Below are 19,423 nucleotides of genomic sequence, written 5' to 3' on the forward strand. Positions count from 1 at the left end.
TTAGCTTGGAAGTCTAAGTGTAGGATCTCTGGATGTGAAGTCGTCGGTCAGCATGCTCCGCAGCAAATGGAATTGAATGTCTCTACCTGTCCCAGCAGTCTCTTTTTATGTGTTTTGAAAGTGGGTGGCAAGGCTAGCTTTCTAGGCCCAACCCCTTCAGGGTTCTGATAGGTTGGAGAATTCTTTGCGTTCTCACTGGAGAGCAGGATTGTGTGTCAGAATGATGTCATTTAATGGCTTGCAGAAAGGACACTCCCCCTGTCAAATTGCACACAAATCTATATTTGATCAAAATACACATTTCTCAAATACATAGTGGTTTGTCATTGCATGTACATATTACCTATCACATGAGGTATACTCTGTTCAAACTCTGCTCTTCCTGAGGGCTTGCATTCAAAAATGGCAACTTATTTTCGATTTTAGTGGGTTATGCAACCTTGGTTCTTCATTAAAAATTATACACATATACACGGCCTGTCCTTACATACTCCAGTAAATTCCCATGTCTCTAGCTTAAACACAGAGTCTGTAGTATCCATAAATAGCGGGGTTTTGCCCCAGAACATCACACAAATTCCCAACGCGTCTTAAAACGTGCACAGGAAATGGTATAATTTAAATAATTTTGACAAGTCCGCACTGTGAGTTATACATCTTTCTTAGAATCATATTCTGGCCAACAGGGGTGTGTCTTTTCAGGTCACATGGTGTAGAAACCAGTTTATCCAGTTTCTGCCAAGCTCAGAGACCCTGCCCCTCCCAGCTTCTGCCAAGAGGAAGCTATTTTACGGTCCCCCTAATAAAACATCTGCCTGAGTCAAGGAAGGCCCATTGTTCAAGAGGAAGCCATTTATGGCCTCCCCCCAATAAACCCTCTGCCTGGGTCCTTTGTTTAGTCTCTAGCAGTCCCTTGGTAATTCAATCAGAGAGGGGTAACCTCCCCTCAGAATGCAGCCAGGCCTGAGAACTGCTGTGGATCCAGTTTCACTCCAATTGGGGGGGAAGTTGTCGGGCAGAATCCAGTTCCTTAAGCCAGGTTTCAGGTAAAATGTCACTTTTTGTTCCCCAGTTTTCTGCATTCAAATAAAACTAACAATTTTTACACATGCAGCTGGAATGCTGATTCTAAGTTCAAAACTATGACATTTTAACAGTGACAAACTATGTGGCAATCATAAGTCTGTCCCTCAGTTTATTTACACATTTCGATTTTTGGTAATTTTAAATCCAGTTTCAGTTTAAGCCGCTGCAGACCTGCAGAGCTCAGCCAGTCTTGTTATAAACCTTCAAGTCACTTCAGAATATAACTTTACATTGTATCCACCTCTTAGTAAGTCTTTCTTTGGCCTGCTTTGGGTTCATTTATTTAGTTTTACACAAATGTCTGGTGTTGTTTTAAAACGCCGGCTTTCTGATAGTGGTGAGTACTGGTAATGCAACCATTTTTGAGATTTAAGAAAATGAATTCCCCACAGTTCTAGGTTGCTTTTGGCAATCAGCATTGCCATTCCCAATGGTTTCAGGCTACTATGGGGGTAGTCCAATGGTGGTTTTAGGCAGTGCCCTTCTGTGCCCATAACATCGGCAAAAATGGGTGGCAGCCTATTCTTCAAGCATTTCCCTGGGCATTTTCTGGGAAGCTCTGGCCATCATGATGTTTTCAATGCCAGTAATGCACAAGGTTTTTTTTTTTTTTTTTGGTAGGGCTCGGATGCATGGGTAAAAACATCCCACATAGCGATGGACTCCCAGGGGACATATTTCTGAAAAGCAACCGCGGCTGCCTTGCCCCGCACCAGGTGTGCATGAATACCCGTAGGAGGTTTCAGCCCTTGGAAGGTGAAAGACTCTGTGATGCAGGCGGCGATCCACCAAGAAATGGTCGCCTTAGACACCTGCTTACCCTGAGGGTTGCCGAAGGTCACAAAAAGTTGAGAAGAACTCGTAAGCTCGGAAATCCTGTCAAGGTAGAACTTAGGAGCCCTTCTGACGTCAAGACAGTGCAGAACCCTTTCAGCCTCTGAGGCAGGGTTCGGAAAAAAGACCGGTAAGGAGATCAACTGATTCATATGGAAGTCAGTTACCACCTTCGGTAGAAAGGCCGGGTTTGTCCGTAGGTCTACCTTGTCCTTGTGAAAAACCAAGAAAGGATGCTCCACTGACAAGGCCTGGAGCTCACTCACTCTCCTCGCTGACGTAACGGCGACCAGAAAGGACACTTTCCAGGATAGGTACTTGAGGCCCACCGTGGCCATTGGTTCAAAGGGTTTATGGCACAACGGCGCCAGAACTACATTTAGGTCCAACGGCGGGTGCGGACCACGAACCGGAGGGTAGAGATGTGTCAAGCCAGCAAAATGCCTCTTAACCACTGGATTACTCAGAGAATAAGAGCATTGGTCTGTAGAAAGATCAGCAGAAACCGCTGAAAGGTAAGTTCTGCATGACAGAGCGTGAACACCCAACTCTGCTAGGGAGGACACGAAGGACAGCACTGTGTCAATCGTAGACACCCTTGGATCCAACTGCTTTTCCAAACACCAATGACAGAACCCGAGCCATTTACTCCTGTATTAGGATCTGGTCGAGGGTTTCCTGGCTGCCTGGATAATCTGCATGTTATCCGTAGACAAGTTAAGATGCTCTAAAGACTTCAACTCAGGCACCATGCCGCCAAGCCGAGCGATTGTGGCGAGGGGTGCCACATCTGTTGTTCCCCTTGATGAAGAAGATCGGGGTTCACTGGTAACCTGATCGGCAGATACACCGACAGGTGTTGAAGTTCTGAGAACCAAAACCTGGCCAGCCACCACAGGGCTATGAGTAGAAGGGAACAGGTCACCAAGTTCTTCAGTTTCCAAATCGCCCGATGGACTAGAGGCAGAGGCGGGAAGGCGTAAGCTCTCATGTTGTGCCATGGAATCTCGAGAGCATCCCCCAGAGAGGAGGCTCCCAGCCCCCCTCTGGAGGCATACTGAGGAAGCTTCTTGTTTACCGCCGTAGCGAAGAGGTCCACCTCGGGTGTGCCCCAACGCAAGAAAATCCAAGAGTGGACCTCCGCCTTCAACTCCCACTCATAGCCGACCACTATCCGTCGGCTGAGGGCATCCGCTGTGACATTCAGCTGGCCCGGGATGTCCATTGCAAGCAGACAGACACCATGAAGCACGGCCCACTCCCATATCTGGATGGACAGGTCCACGGGGAACGGGATGAGGGGGGGGACTTTGTTCCCCCTTGCATGTTGATGTAATACATTGACACCACATTGTCCATGCGTATGCAGACCACCCTGTTGGCAATGAGCGGTCTGAACGCCCTGAGCGCTAGGAAGATTGCCAGAAGCTCCAAATGATTTATGTGCAGGAGCTTGTTCTGAGGCGACCAGAGGTCCGAAACCTGAAGAAGATCGAACGTCGCACCCCACCCCAGAAGGGAGGGGTCCGTTTTGATCGTCACCGTGGGGGCTGGGTCCTGAAACCACGTTGCTGAGAGAGGACCACCAATCCAGGTGCAGCCATGGAATCCGAAATCATTATCAGCTTGGAATCCGGGTCCACAGCCTGACGCCAGGAACTCCGAAGAGCCATCTGGGTCCGTCTCATCTAGAGGCTAGCAGGAGGAAGAGCCAGCACACACGAGGCCATGAGGCCCAGAAGCCTCTGGAACCACCAGGCCGACATGCTCTCCGACTGCGCAAACATCTGACACGTGGCTAACAGATCCACCATTCTGTCCCCGGTCAGGTACACTCCGCAGTCGATCGTGTTCCAGCGAAAACCCAGGAAAATCAGGTACTGTGAGACCGTCATGGAAGATTTCTGCCAGTTCACCGACAGCCCAAGATGGAACAGGAGCTGAAGGAGAGACTGGAGATTGGCCACTGCTGCCAGCGGACACGGGCTGCGTAAGAGCCAGTTGTCCAAATATGGATACACATGGATACCCTGGAGACGAAGATAGGCCGCAATCACCGACATCATCTTTGTGAAGACAGGCGGTGCCGAGCTGAGGCCAAAAGGAAGCACTCGAGACTGGAAGTGCTCCTCTCCCAAAGAGAAGCGGAGATATCTCCTGTGTGGGTTCCAAATCAGGATATGCATGTATGCATCCTGAAGATCCACAACGCTGAGCCAATCGCCCATCTGCAAGGAGGAGCGTATCTGGCTGGGCGTGATCATCTTGAATTTCTCTTGTGGTAGGAAAAGATTGAACTGGGAAAGGTCTAGGATGGTGCGCAGGCCAGCCTGGTTGGGTTTGGGCACTGTAAACAGCCAGGAGTAAAAGCCCTCCCCTCGCACCCCAAGGGGAACGGGTTCCACAGCTCTGAGGTCCAGAAGTTTCTGAACCTCGGCTTTGAGGGAGGGCAAGCCCGACAGCTGAAAAGGAGGGTTGAGAGGATGTGGGGGGTAGAGGTAAGCGGAAGCCCGCTCGAGCGACTGACAAGACCCATCTGTCTTCTGTGATGGCCTGCCACGCCTCCCAATGAGACGCAATGCGTCCTCCCACCGGCAATGCGTCCTCCCACCGGGGTCTCGTGCGAGCGCGGAAAACCCTTATTTAGTAGGTTTATCGGTGGCGGTGCCACCTGAACCTGAGGAGGCGGCTGAGGAACGGGAGAAAAACCGCGTCCGTTGTTGCCTACGGTGGTTATTCTCCGCATGGGTATTCACTCTGCGAGACGTGCGATCGATGAAGCCCCTAAAGCCAGAGGAAGGTCGACTTTGCGATAACGGTCTCTGGCTTTTGAAAGGAGCCTTAACCAGGACAGACAAGGACTTAGCTGTCTGAATGCCATCCTTCGTCTTGGTGAGCTCTACATCTGTTGTAGCATGAAAGAGCTCCTTCCCATCAAACGGAAGGTCCATCACCTTGTCCTGCACTTCTTTTGAGAATTTAGTTGCATGCAGCCACGCCTGCCATGAGGTATCAACCCCCAGCATAAGGCCCCGAGCCGAGGTGTCTACGTGATGAGCCGCAGCCTCCAGGAGATCCTGGGCCAAGACCCTGCCGTCGGAAAGGCCTCCTCTAAAGTCTTCCAGCTTCTTGACCGGGATAAACTCCTCAAACTCCGACAGACCTTTCCACATCTGCATGTTAGCTCTTGCTAATATCAATTCAGCGTTGGCCAACCTGAGCTGCAAGGCCGAGTTGGCGAAGATTTTCCTCCCGAGGGAGTCGAGGATCTTGTCCTCCTTTCCCAGAACCCGAGTAGCCGTCATGGAAGAGGATGCTGCAGGCCTGGACTGGAAAGTGGCCGCAGCCACCACTGTGGAGGAGGGGGGCGACAAGACAACAGGGCCACCTCTTCCGAAGAATGCAGCCTATATCTAGCGTCAATTTTCTTATTGACAAAAAGTCCAGAGTGTGGCTTTTCCCAGACTCTGCGGACCTCGGCCAGAACGTCCTTCTGCAAGAACAGGCCGGTACGCTCCAAGGGAGACCGGGTGAACGCCCCAGAAAGCACGCCCTCCTGCAGAGCGGGTGCCTTGGACACTGGAACATCTAAGAAGTTCATCATGCCCAGTACCCGGCCATGAAAAGCTCTGATAGAGCGGGGAAGGTCCTCGCTGTCCTGATCGCCTTGTGCGTCATCCGACAGATCAGGGTCCTGCTGAACCGTGTTGGGCACTGTCTTGTCCACAGGGGACAATGGGGGCGAAGGCAGAAGAGTCGGGGGAGGCACCATAGGCAAGGGAGATGCCGGCAAAACCACCAGAGGAACAGGTGGAGCCGGAGGCACGGGAGGACATATCTCCCTAAAAAGCCCTTTGAAATACTCCCTCATGGGGCCGGTACGCATAAGCGTTTGAAATTTACCGAAAAAGGCTTCCTCCGGGGACTGCTTCGGAACCGTCGGACAAATCCAGGGACGTAACGTGGACGGGTGCCACACAGGCCCCTCCACCGACGTATCCACATAAATCAACGGTGCTGACCCTGTAGGCAGCGAAACATTGTGCGGAAGAGGCATCCGAGCGTTCCAGTCAAACTGGCCGATAAGGATGTGCACAAGCGACTCTATGTTCACCCAAAGGGCCAAGCCCTACACCTGAGGCTGATGGCGTAGTTGTAGTGGTATTACCCAAAATGGCTGCCGCGGTCGTGGTGGGAACGGGCGCCATTTTGTCATCATCTGAGGGGAACTGCGGCATGTGAGGAAGTGAGGCAGGGGTCCCCGTCGATGGATCAGGGGTCTTAAACTTAGCCTTAACATAAGGGACCTCGGCCGAACCGGTATTGTGTGGCCTGGAATAACAACCGCCAAATTAGCCTTCGAAGGAAGGACTTTGGCACTGCCGGTAAAAGAAGAACTTTGCTTCTTTGCCCCCTCAACAGGTCTGGTGTCACCGCAAGAGCGGGAACGGTGAGAAACAGCTTTCACCTTGTCAGGCCTCTCAGAACTGTTGGTAGCTTTAGCCTCTGAACGAGGGACGTCGGACCCAGGTCCGGTAACAGCCTTATCTGCACGGCCTCTAACATCCGTTCGTTAACAGCAAGCCCACCCAAGGCCTCGGGGCGCACACCGGTCTTATTTTTGAGGCAAGCGACAGAACAGCCTCAGAGCGAGCTCCGGTACCCCACGACTCAGTAGAACTGGGTCTACAAACAGCCCCCACAGGAGGGGCCTCGGAGCGCACTCAGGTATCTACAGGCCCCATACGGAGACCCTCGGAGAAAACTCTGGTACAATTATTAGGCCCAACGGGCACCTCAGGGTGGACCCCGGTGGCAGAGTGATCAACGGCCCTCCCGGCCCGAGAGGAACCCGGAAAGGTATCCCCCGGCCGGGGTGCTCTGAAAAGCAAAGAACTTACCAGGCGTTTCTTCTTCTCGTCGATGAATGCCTGAAAATGCGAAGGAGGAGTTCGTCGGAACACCTCCTCCCACCGCTCCAACCGACGTTGAAGTGCCCGGACCGAAAGGGAGTCGCAGTAAGAACATGAGTGCCAACAGTGATCCGGACCCAAGCACTCTAAACAAAGAGGATGGGGACCCGCCCTCGGGAAACGACGGTGACACGATGAACAATCTGGAAAATCTAGTTTGAACGACATAGAAAGACCAGCCCACGATCGCTAGCGAGAGCCAGAGAGGAACAAAGGGAAGAAAATCTTCTGAGGATGCAAGTGCGTCCAGTCCCGAACGAGCAGAGAAAAAGGTTGATGGGCGATGCGCAGGGCGGAGCCAAGGTGGGCTGGGTTACGGCCACGTGCCAGGCCCTGTGCAAGAAAGAGAGGAAGGACACATTTTTGGAAACATTTTTGGATGCTTTTTACAAAGTGCTCCGGTCCCGTCCCACAGGACGGAGAGATGTCCCATAAGTATGGAGGAAAGGGGACGGGACGTAGGAGTAAGGCAAAATCTAAACAGCCTTAAACAAGAAGCAAGAAGATTCATTAAATAAGAAAATAAACAAAGAAAAACAAGATTAGGTTAGGACAATTCTCAAAGTTGAGTCCAGTGTTATGTTGTCCAGCCTCTTATACCGATTCAAAAAAGCAGGCAGGTTGATCTTACCTCAACCAATAATTATACAGTCTGTGTTGCTTTCAGAACACCATTCTGGATGCTGTATCTGATGCAGGAGTTTCGGATATTTGCATCTTACACATACCTAGCCAACTTTTGAATGAAGCCAGGCCAGTACCTTATTAAGGGCTTCCTGGTCTCTGTCCTTTCTGGCTTGGCCACATCGGTGATAATGACATTTCTATGACCGATAAACTATCTTTGGTGCGAGTCAGATGATCATGAGTCCAAGGATCACTATGTAAAAGCAGAATGAGCACTCAGTTACCCAAACAACGTGACTGGCCCCAAAGCATCTCCCTTTCCCAAAGCGGAGTTTAAATATCAGACAGCTGAGATGGAACAGAGAGACGATCGTCCAAGGAGGAAACCAGCAAGCCGTGCCACGGTAAGAAAGATGAGAGCCAGCTGGAGGAAAGCAGAGACGGAAGGAAGAGGAGAACGTTAGCAAGGTTCCAGAAGCCAGGGCTGCTCACGTTATTACCGACTGGGCTTCTGGCTCCCTGAGCAACGGCAAAACGCCCTATAGAGAGGACACAGCCCTGGGAAGAAGCAGACGTCAGGAAAGCCACTGCTAGTCAGAACAAAGCCCTGAACGTGACCGGACCATCCAGAGAAGCTAGAGCCACTCAGGAAATGCTGGTACCTTGCAGTGAGAAGCAAACAAGTACGCGGGATACCCGAGTGGTACAGGAGGTCCGGGGAGCGAAGGGGTGAAGGAGGATGACGCAGAAAGTGGGTCTGGGTCCGTGGGAACCAAGTGCAAGTCTGAACACACATCCATTAGAAAACCAGAAATAAAAGTAAATCCAAACATTGCAAGTCTGAGACCCACACCGACATGAGAAAAGCCAAACCGAATATTGCGAGTCTGTGACCCACACCCAAAGAGAAATAGCTCATGTTGGAACGGTTACTTGGCTGGAGAGTAAACTATGCAACTGTGAATGTTAGGAGTCTGGGACTTGCACCCATAGAGGGACAGTCCATGAGAGGACAAAGGATTGTCAGGAGAGTATGCCAAGCCGGATTGAATGTTGCAAGTCTTGGACCTGCATCCAAACGGGAAGTTTCATGAAAGGATAACTGCTGGACTTGAGAGTGAACCAAGCAGTTATATTGCGAGTCTGGGGCCTGCACCTAAAATAAGTGAACAAAATACAGTACAACAAATCCTACACCTGGCATAGGGAGTATGCAAAGTTGGTAGGATAAATAGGAGAAGCATAAGGAGGATATTCTTGTGAACAGCGTATTGACATTTGTACAAGCAAGTACAGGCCTGAGAGGCCTCAAAAGGAGGAAAACACTATAATAAGGAATCTAGGGGGAAGGATTATGACCCTAGCCTTGGAGGACTACAGTTTTGAAAATGTCTTTATTTGTGCCACTTTCTGCCCAAGAGTCTGGGTAGTATTCTGTTACTTGGAACCACAAAGAATATAATAACTTTAGGAAGAGAGCATCCTTGCACAGTTGATGTAAGCTATTAGTGTTAGGGACAGAAGTAGGCTTTCTGAGACACAATAGAGACAGCCTTTATAATTTGGACATTCTGACAATGTCCTTAGTTTTCTTAGAGACAGGGAAACCACTCTTAAGGGACAGAAAGGCATTTTCCCAACCCTTTTCATATAATAAATGTTTCTACCCAAAATCATGCCACCATTGTGTCCGATTCTTACTTCAGACCCCTCAAACTCTCTAGGGGTGGTAACAAGTGGGAGGAACTTCCAGTGGAAGGATTCCCCCCTTGGGGATGGAGACGTTCATTCTGTGGTTCCCTTCCCTGAACCTCTTCGGAGGTGGGGGATGGGTCGCACAAGGCACACCTTGAGTAGCCTCCCGTGACCGACATGTGCTGGGGAAGGCGAGGCACCGAAGGGAGGCAAGGTTAAATTTGAAAAATATAACGGGAAAGCACGCAATGCTTGAAAAAGAAGGTCCACGCAAGCTGTCAGGTCTGATACGTTTGTGCAGAAAAGGGGACTGATATGAGGCGCCGGAGGGCAGAGCCTAGTGGGTGTTCCTACGCCTGGGGCCCCGCACAATATTCCAAATTTAATGGGGAAGCTCAGTTCTTAGCTGCCAGAAGGTTCCAGTACTGTCCCCAGGCTGGGGATGCCCATAAGGATGCAGGAAAGGGGATTGGACGTTTGAGTAGAAGTAGGTAAACCATAAAATCTTGATGCAATGTGGGCTATGAGGGCAGGGTGTGTGTGTGTGAAAAGGAGTAACAGTCTTGAAAAATAAGAATATGAATCTGTATTCAGAGGGGCAAAATAAAAATAAAAAACACAAAGCTGCTAATGCTATGGAAACAAATACAGTAAAACTAGTTCTAATCATTTAAAACAGCAGATCAAAGGAAATTAATAATGAGGTGAAGACATGTTCTAAGTCTCAGGGAAATGCAACGGATGAACGAAGGTGTATGCAACAGTTAAGATGTTTTTGGAAAGAGCTGTACCTTCCGCTATAGCTTAGGAACCAGGAGATCTGGGTGCCAATCCAGATTCCTAGACTTAACAGTCTGTGTGGCTCTGCAATTGTATTGCATGCAAAGTAGAACCACTAAAAAAAACAATCAACTTGCCACTTGAATATACTTCTGGATAATTCAATGTCTTTACTTGTATTATACAAATAATCTTGTGAAATTATAAGCAGTGCTTACTTTGGATCTGGAGGCCCATCTGGCAGCGGCTTCATAGAGAGTTTACAAAGTGACCTGAAGACTATGAAGGCATCCTTTTGTAAGATATGGGAGAACTTTGCACCAGGAGAAGACCCTGAAGTATTTCCAGATTCCTAGAATCAAACGTCAGAGTAAGGTAATGCTTACAAGTAATACATGCTTAAAACATTACTTCATAATGAATTGGTCATACAATTACAAAGGTTGGTTTGACAAGTTCAAAATTCAAGAAATGCAGGTGCTTATATGACACCAATCCAAAACAGGTCTCGCAAGCAGGTGCTACCCTCCAGGGAACAATGAGCTATTCATAGCATAACACAAATCAAACATCCACATAAGAAGCATACTATAATATCATATATTAACTATTAATCTTTAAATGTTTCCTAGGTTCCTTAACACAGAGTTAATGTCACAGAAGTATGTCTGTATGGCACCAGTTGGCCCAAGCGTCATAACTAGCCCCCGACAGCTGTGGGCATCAAGTCAACAGCCCTTTTAGGACACCTGTAGGAGTTAAACGCATCCCAGCAATTTCAATCGCTGGGTTAACCAATGCATAGGAATTTACATATGCATAACAGTCTTCTGATAACCAAATACTATTAAGTAGGTATTACTTGTAACTCTAATTCTCCTTTGACCTCATTTATTCACATGATTTGATAATTCCCCGTTCTAAGGGTGGGAATACTCGCAATAATTTAACAGCAACTAAAACATTTACATTACACTACTTCACTTTGAGCAATTTGTCCATTGCTCTATCCAGGAGACAATCCTCAATTTCTATAAACACAAGGTGCCCGAATTTAGCAGTGAGCGGGCTGATCAGGTGTGAATCAATGAAAGATAGAAACATTGGAGAACTAGAATAAGTAACTAGTTTCTTCCCCAGCATTGGTCCTTTTAAAGATATAAATACTTAAAACAATTTCAAAAGCAGCATTTGCGTGCGCACATACATACACATAAGCAAATCTTGAATAAAAAGGGAATTTGGGATGGCAAATCTCACCTTATTTAAAGAAGTTTTGCATCATAGATTGTCCGACTTTTTAGGCATGCTAAAAGGGCTCCTGAATCAGGTTTTACTATGCTACAAAGACACCTCAACCTCAGTCCGTTTAAAGATCCAGCAGCTGCACAGCCTCCTATCCCACAAGCAGAGGAGTAAAGCAGGGTTGCTCAATGGCCCCTCTGCTTTTATTTTGTTTCCAACAGACTTCGACACAAATACACTGGGGAGGAAAGATTGCATTCCCCAATTGAAATCTGTCCAATACAGCATGCTTTTTTACGCTGATGACACCATAATTTAGGCTCCAACTCCTGCCGGTCTCCAACATCGGCACAAGCTGAAAATAAACAAGCTTATAACCAAAAAAATCATGGTTTCTGGGAGGAAAGCAAAACAATTTGTTGCCAGATAAAACGAGCATAGAGATATGGAAAGAATACACATATTTGGGGTTAACGTTCACATGCAACGGAGTGTGGTCTATGCATATAAAAAATATAGCAGCAAAAAAAGCCCGCAAAACCCAAAGGTCTCCAGGGAAAGTCGGCCTTCCGCTAGGAATACAGAACAGCGCATTAAGAATAGAATTGGGATCGCGACCATTGGCCAAGAGAGAAAATATGGATTTCTAGCCTACTTTTTGGAGAAAAACTTTTAATGTTAATTTGTACTTTTATCCTCGTTTGATAGATCTTTTCAGAATTTGGCTCAAGGCGTTTAAGACAAATGAAGTAAGGACATACCCATCAGCAATGCGCTACATGAATTGTGAAGACTCAGATTTTGTGTATAGTTTTGTGGAATTTCTTAAAAAAGCCAAACTTTTTTAATGAAAACTAACTTTACTGCAAAGGTTTTAAGCAATGTTTAGCATTCAAGAAATGTTGATATTGTATATAAACGGAGAAATCCAAAATAAAAACAAGCTGTGAATCCTGACTCCAGAAAATAGTGCATTGTGAATGCAGCAACCCAGCATGCGTCAGAGAGGGATTCTTCCCCATCATTGCAATCGTTTAATATATTGCCCTTGTTGAAGGGACGCAAGTTGTCCCTTCAGGACAGTCGATTGCTTACAAGTCTTGATTTGGTCTTAGATTTAGGGGACCGTTGACATCTAGTGTGTGAAGCACCCTGTCGTCTGAGGATGATGGTTTGTCGTCAGAGGTAGGTAGCACAACAGTCTCATTCAGGTGGATAGACAATAGCACTCAGTAAAAATTTGGGATTTATTCTCAAGAACACGTTATTTTTTAGAAAATGTGAAGTGCTGCTTGTTGAATGCAAATGCCTGGATATTTACTATTTGCTTTGCTAAGGCGATAACCACCAAAATGTTTTTATTTCTTCCAGGAGACACATTTAATTTTCTCCCTATGCTTGGGTTTAAAGGCTGCGGAATGGGATGATTGAGAATGGGAGTAAGCCGATCTGTGTGCACCATATGCAGAATCTTTTTTACTTAAATACTCAAGTACTGCTTGTGAACGAGACCCTAGCTACGTGAAGCATATCACAAGAGTCTAGAGGTAGATCTATATGCCTGAACCTCACCAACAAGGAGCCAAGACTACAGATTCAGTGATTCAGGTGCATGATTATAAATGTTCCAATTGCTCGTTTGAAGGACATCTTATCAGGACTCAAACCGTATGAGCTCCTCCTTGGACAAATGTAAATGGTCCAAGATCCACATCTTTCTAAGCTACAGTGGAGCTTTGAGAATCAACTGGTAAGGCTGCTGTTAAAGGTTCATCACAACCATCCCCATCAGGGTCATCAGTGGAAAGACATAGGGCAATATCTCTGCCCAGGAATTTTCAAACTCCTACAACACGAGTCGTGTTCTGCAAACCAGCTTCGTCTATGTGAGGAGTTCCCATCTCTGGAAGTAGCGATTCAGTTGAGCATGAATTTACTCCTCCCACCCCAGTAGCTGGTGATGGCCTTCCTCAATGAATCAGCAGTGACATTATGAACACTGGGAGATGCTTGAGAGGAGAAATCTGTGATGTAGTGCCACTCCCATAGGCAAGGGGTCCCTTAGAAAAGAGCTGTCGATTGGGTCCCACCCTGCTTCTTGGTGTAGAACATTGAAGTGTGTGGTCAGTGAGAAATCGGACGACATCTCACTGACCGAGGGGAGGAAGGCAAGTAATGCCCATCTTACTGTTCATGCTCCAGGGTTTTTGTGTGGAGCTAGAACTCTGCTGAACCTCAATTTCCTTTGGCTTGATGGTTGTCAAGGTTTGTGCCCCAGCCATCCAGTGATGTGTCTGCAACCACTGCTTTGTTAAACTATGGCTGTCGAAATGAGGCTCCTTCAACCAGAGTAGAGACTTCCTGAAGAAGTCCTGTAGGTGGATGTTATCTTCTCACTTCACTGGTATTTGTTTACAGTGTGAACTAAGATACTCTTGAATGGGTCCCATTCTCAATCTGCAGCAGGGGATTAGGGGAATAAATGAGGAAACCATCCCCATATTGAGAGTTCATATTTTTTAGATGGCCTGGCCAGGAGACGGTATGGAAAAGCACTCAAAGAAATGGCAAATGCTCAAATGACAGTCACAAGTTCCCTGAACCGTTTGAAAAACTGGAAGACTTCAATAGTGTTGCGATTTGTTGCAGGGATGCTTGGGTCTATGTCAGGTCCCTGGGTAATAGAAAGCAGCTTAGGCATTACTAATTCTTAGGCATCTCTAATTTTGTGGGTTGTTGTAGCTATGAAAGATCAATTCATAAAGACATTTCCTTAATCTTAACATTATATCAGCCAGCAACTATTGTCCCAACTCTTGATGGAACACTTCCTGGTTAGCAGTGATTGGACTGGAATTATTGAGATGCAGTTTGGAACCTCAGGAGAGGTTCTAACCTGCCTTTCATTCAAGATCTGTTCATGGATGTCACAGCGCATTTGAGCTCCAATAAAATCAAAAGAAGACTAAAGAAGAAACCTCAGAATACCTGTTATCAATTCATCTGAAAAAGCCAGAGAAGTGAAAATACAGATAAGTGACTGAAGTTATGTTAAAAGCAAAGTTGTGAGAAATTGTTGTCATGTTATAATTTAACTTAGTTCAAGTTCAGTTTTGGAAAGTTATTTAATTTCAAATATTGAAGAAATGTCAAAGACTGTTTGTCATGCAACCAATTTAAGTTTTGGAAAGAAAAAATAATTACAAAGTACTATTGAATTTTTGTTTTCTTTGTGTGCGTGCCAGCGTTGAAGTAACTGAATTTCAGCATGCGCGCGACTCAAGAAGGCTTTGCAGTGTAAACAGAAGCGTTGCGTGCAGGCCGCATTTGAGGAAAGGACCTAGTAGTGTAAGGCGGCGTGTCCAGGAAGTTCATTACAGCCGCGTAGTACGGTTCTCGTCGGATCTGAGGAGATTCGTTCGGTGTTGTCGTTGAACAGCTGTTTTGTGAAGAAGGCAGCGGTCATCTATAGTGCGCAATCCTGTGGCGGCGTGCGAAACCAGGTAGCGTGTGTGCGCAAGTTTAATAATAATTCAGCAGTGTTCTCAAAATAAAAGCGCATGTATTTGAAGTGAATCTAAATTAAAAAAAATAGACTTAAGTAATTAGTCTACGTACAAGTAAAGACGAAGTTCAAAAGGCATCACTAGATTCAAATTGTATTCACAAAGCCATTTAGTTTCATGAAGCACTGAGAGACAATAAGACAAATCAGGGGAGAGTGTTCTTAGTCAACCCTAAACCAAGGCAATAGAACTACAAGAGAACACAGCAAAACAAAAGCAGTTTTAGAATTTAGTAGAAGTATCAATTGATCTGATCACCATCAATTAGTTGTGCTCAGCAAGCATTCAAAACAAGTTCAAGTGTTCTATTACAGAAGTTTCATCACTACACTGAAGTTATCCAGATAGCTTATGAGGAGTTTGAAGTCAGAGAATTCAGCAGAGGAAAGCAAAGTTAACAATAAGGATTACATCTTTCAAAAGTCTCTCAGTAAAGAAACAGACTGTCAGGTAACAAAGGGTTCTGGGAAGGTACATATTGGAAATGGTTAGTGAGTTTTAATTCAGAATTTAATTATTGCTGTGTCATTTGCAGGCATCCAGAGTTCCAAGGTGTCAAGCAGTTGAAGACTCCAGTGTTATCCTGACCGTTTGTTATTTTCTCAACTTCCCCTTTTCCCCTGGTCTGGTCAACTCAACTAGTAGTGCAATTACTGTTGGGTGTACCGATTTGGGGGATCTGGAGGGCTACTCGTCTGCTTTTGCAGGATTTCGGTGTTGGGACCTGAAAATCTATTGGGCCTCATAAGTTTGCCTGTCCGGAAACAATGATACCGGTAAGCTTGGCGGTACCGTTGTTTCCGGACCGGCAAACAACGAGTTCTGCGAGCAGGTGCCTTTCAGCCCGCCAGGTCTGACCTGGCGGACGGACCAGCACCCACGCGAAGACCTCGACGGATGCACCGGCATCATTCATGAATGGTGCCGGTGCATCCGACCTCCCCATTCCCATTTGAGTCCAATGGAACTCAAATGGGAATAGGAAGTAATATTTTCAGGGACACCCGGCAATGGGGAATTAACGGGACCGCCAGGGCTGTAATGCCCCAGCAAGTCCCCATTGCCGGGTGCCAGAAAATGTATAACTCCAGCAGCAACCGTGCTGGTAAATACTGGCATGGCTACTGCCAGAGTCATAATGACCCCCCCATTGTCTGTAAATGCCATCCACAAATTGCCCAGATCCAGATAGACATGGTGAACTGGCTTCCTGAGGTTTGCTGCCACCAATGCAAGGCACTTCATGAACATGCCCAGGGCTGGTTGGAGGCCGAAGGGTTACACATTGAATTGTAAATGTTGACTGCCATTCAAGAATTTAGCCCTTCATTGAAAAAACCTATGTGGAAGGGTGGATGCTACACGCCTATTAATGCTATATACGCTCCTTCCTGAAACAAAGGAATGCTGCTTTGCATACATACCACCATGAATGTCTTAGTTCATGAATTGCCTTACATCATGGACCATTTTCTACTTTTCTTTTTCACAAGGAATTACTAGGTGTACAATGTACTAAGTGGGATGTGCTTATCTGCCCTACAGCATCTGTATGAGCACTAGGGCTGCGTCCACAGCGGTCTTCCTATACCATTGTATGCGAGTGCAGAGTGATGGAAGCATATATGACTCCCATACAGCTCTCCTTCCTGCTTGGCGGACAAATATTTAACCTGGGCTCTGCTAGAGACTAAGCGGTGGAATCGCTTGATGGCACTTTTGGTGATAAGAGGCTACAGTTCTTGCAACGCTAACAAGTCAATACTGTCATTATTTGTTGCAGGAATGCTTGGGTCTATTTTCTAGAAGGACCACCTACTAATTGCCCAGATAGAGATAAGACATGGTGAAGGGGCCTCCAGAGCTATGCTGCCACTAGTGCAAGGCACTTCATGGACACTCTTCTACTGAAAATCCAGCATTTCATTAAGCTAGATACTCTAACGTAATGTAATGTAAATAAATGTATTAAGCATAGACCAAGGCCAAAAAGGCATCTGGGCACTAGCCACCAAGCAAGAGAAACTACATAACCCATACCTTTCTATTAAAAAAAAGGTCTTAAGAGCTATGCGAAAACGCACTTCATCCGAGATCTCTCTCAGGAAGGCCGAACGGAATTCCACAATGTCAGAGCAAGCACCAAAAAGGCGTGCCCTGCGGCTCGAGATTTACAGAACCAAGAGACTTCGAGCAGATTAGCAGAGGCTGACCACAGAGAGCGTCTAGGAAAGTAACGACTCAGTTTAGACTGAAAGAAAGATGGCCCCATAAGAAAAAGAGCACAATGTGGAATACAAAGTGCCTTACATTTTATATGGCTTCTGACAGGAAACCAATGAAGTTTGACCAATAGCAAAGAGGTGCAGGACCACCTCGGGCGTTCAATGCCAGACGAGCAGCAACATTTTTCAGGATTTGAAGCCGATGAACCAGAAATTCAGGTTGACACAAATGAATGCCATTGCAGTAATCCAACGTGCCCATAACTGACGCTGCGACTACAGTAGCGTAGAATTTCAAAGGGACAAACAGCAACACTTTTCTAAGGAGCCTCAAGTTGAAGAAACCGTACTACACACTGCAGCAATCTGCCCTTCTCTAGAGCCAGAGGGAAGGAGCTTGAAAGATACCAATGCTGGAGAACAGGAGTTACAGGTAACCAACATACTCATTCTGCAGCGTTGGATATTTAATGGATTCACATGCTTTCAATAGAATACACAGCAGTTTGTATTAATGGATTGGAGGTGGCAAGGGATAAAGGCATACCTTATTGAAACAGGCATTGCGGGACGGCTCTTTCGACCCTTGTCTCCGCTTCCCCTTGTCCCTCCATGCAGCAGAATCCCTGCCCCTAACGCAGACGACGAACGCACTCTGTTCTGGTGGAATGTGCCAGAATGGGCCCTTGCAGGGGCTTGTTGTGTTTGTGTATGCGTTGTTGTGATTGTTGAGGAGACCCATCTTGCGATTCCTTGCTTGGAAATGAATCAACCAAAAGCTACAAACAGCTGCAACGTTCACCTAAAACCTTTAGTCCTGTCTATATAGAACTTTAACACTCTCCGAAGATCGAGCGAATATAGTGACTGTTCTGCTGGAGTAGTGGGTTTTGCGGAGAACAACGGTAGTGTTACTTCCTCTTGCAGGCAGAACTCTGATAATACTTTAGGGATGAAGGTAGGATTTGGTTTCAAGACAACCCCACAGGTGCCGTGGTTTGACAGATAAAACATGCATCTCTGATACTAGTTTGAATGATGTGACCACTACCAGGAATGCTGTCTTCCATGACACATTTTATGTCCGTTGTAACCATTGGCTTGAATGGCAATTTCAATACCAGGACCGTATTCAGGCTCCATTGCAGAGGTACCTTCTGTGGCGGTTAAGTGCGGAAATGACCCCTTATGAAATGGGGGTGATCCCTTCTCTTTTCTGTTGTATCTTGAAATTGCTGTCAAGTGTACTTTAATGGATGCATGTGACAATCCGTCTTTAGCTAACTTATGTAAATATGGCAGGAGCTCATTAGGGGCTATATTGAGTGGGTCTAACTGCTGCTGAGTGCACCACTTGCAGAAGCAATTTCACTTGTATCCACACAATTTGTTTGTGGATTCTGCTCTGGCTGCTTTCAGAATGTTCCTGCATTCTTGCGAGATCGCGACGTCGCCGAATTCACTGATGTCAGGAGTCAGGCCTTTAGGTTGAGTGATACCGGGTCATGGTGCAGAACTTGTTGGTTGCACATTGAGACCAAGTCGGGCTCCTGCCACGTGGGGATTCAGCGGTCTTGAGATATGGGAAGGAGGTCAGAGAACCAGGGCTGTCTCGCCTACGCTAGTGCTATCGGAATGATGGTGCATTTGTACATTGTGATCATCTGCAGGACCTTGCTTATCACCGGAGTTGGAGGGAAGGCGTATGCGAACATCCCTTGCCATAATATTGCAAACGTGTCTTTCAGAGATTGGTTGTGCGGATATCGGCTGGCGAACTGGAGACATTGCTTGTTTTCCCATGTGGCAAATAGGTTGATTGAAGGTGTTCCCCACCTTGTGAATATCTCTGAGTTTACTGCTTGCCAGCTGCCACTCGTGTGACTGATTGCCGGCTTTGCTGAGCTGGTCTGAAGCTTCGTTCTGTTTTCCCAGCAGATTAAATGCATGGAGATGTATGCTGTTCTTGATTGCACAGTGCAATAACTGTTGCGTTTCTGTTGAGTGTTCTGGACCTTGTGTCTTCTTGTTTTTTGCACATAATACACGGTGGCCATGTTTTCTGTCAACACACTGACTACCTTGTTTTTGAAAATTGGTTGGAACGTGCAGAGGGCTCGGGACACAGCCTTCAATTCCAAGACATTGATATGGAGCGGGGTCTCTTGGGCACTCCAGTGTCCCTTGACTGATAGGTGATTGACGTGCACGCCCCACCCTTTGAGGTGACGCATCTGTGACCAACGTATCCTGAAAAGGTAGCCTTTTGAATGCCATCCCCTTTGTGATGTGGTGCAGCTTCGCCCACCGTTGCAATTTGGGCGCCAGTAGAACAAGTTACTTCTTACCTTGTAACGTTCTTTCGACGGGATGTTCCTCCGACGTATTCCTC

The 19,423-nt window shown here is 46.8% G+C and overlaps 1 protein-coding gene across 1 annotated transcript in view; it reads right to left on the reverse strand.

The window, feature by feature from the left end:
• The window catches only part of ARFGEF1 (ARF guanine nucleotide exchange factor 1), a 1,973,034-nt gene that overhangs the window by 1,470,494 nt on the left and 483,117 nt on the right, over nucleotides 1-19,423 (reverse strand). The window contains exon 9 of the mRNA XM_069621149.1: nucleotides 10,214-10,347. Within this exon, the coding sequence (XP_069477250.1) occupies nucleotides 10,214-10,347 (134 nt within the window). The remainder of the gene's footprint in view (nucleotides 1-10,213; nucleotides 10,348-19,423) is intronic.

The sequence above is a fragment of the Ambystoma mexicanum genome, chromosome 5q (assembly GCF_040938575.1).
Source record: "Ambystoma mexicanum isolate Mex_15411 chromosome 5q, UKY_AmexF1_1, whole genome shotgun sequence".
NCBI lineage: Eukaryota > Metazoa > Chordata > Amphibia > Caudata > Ambystomatidae > Ambystoma > Ambystoma mexicanum.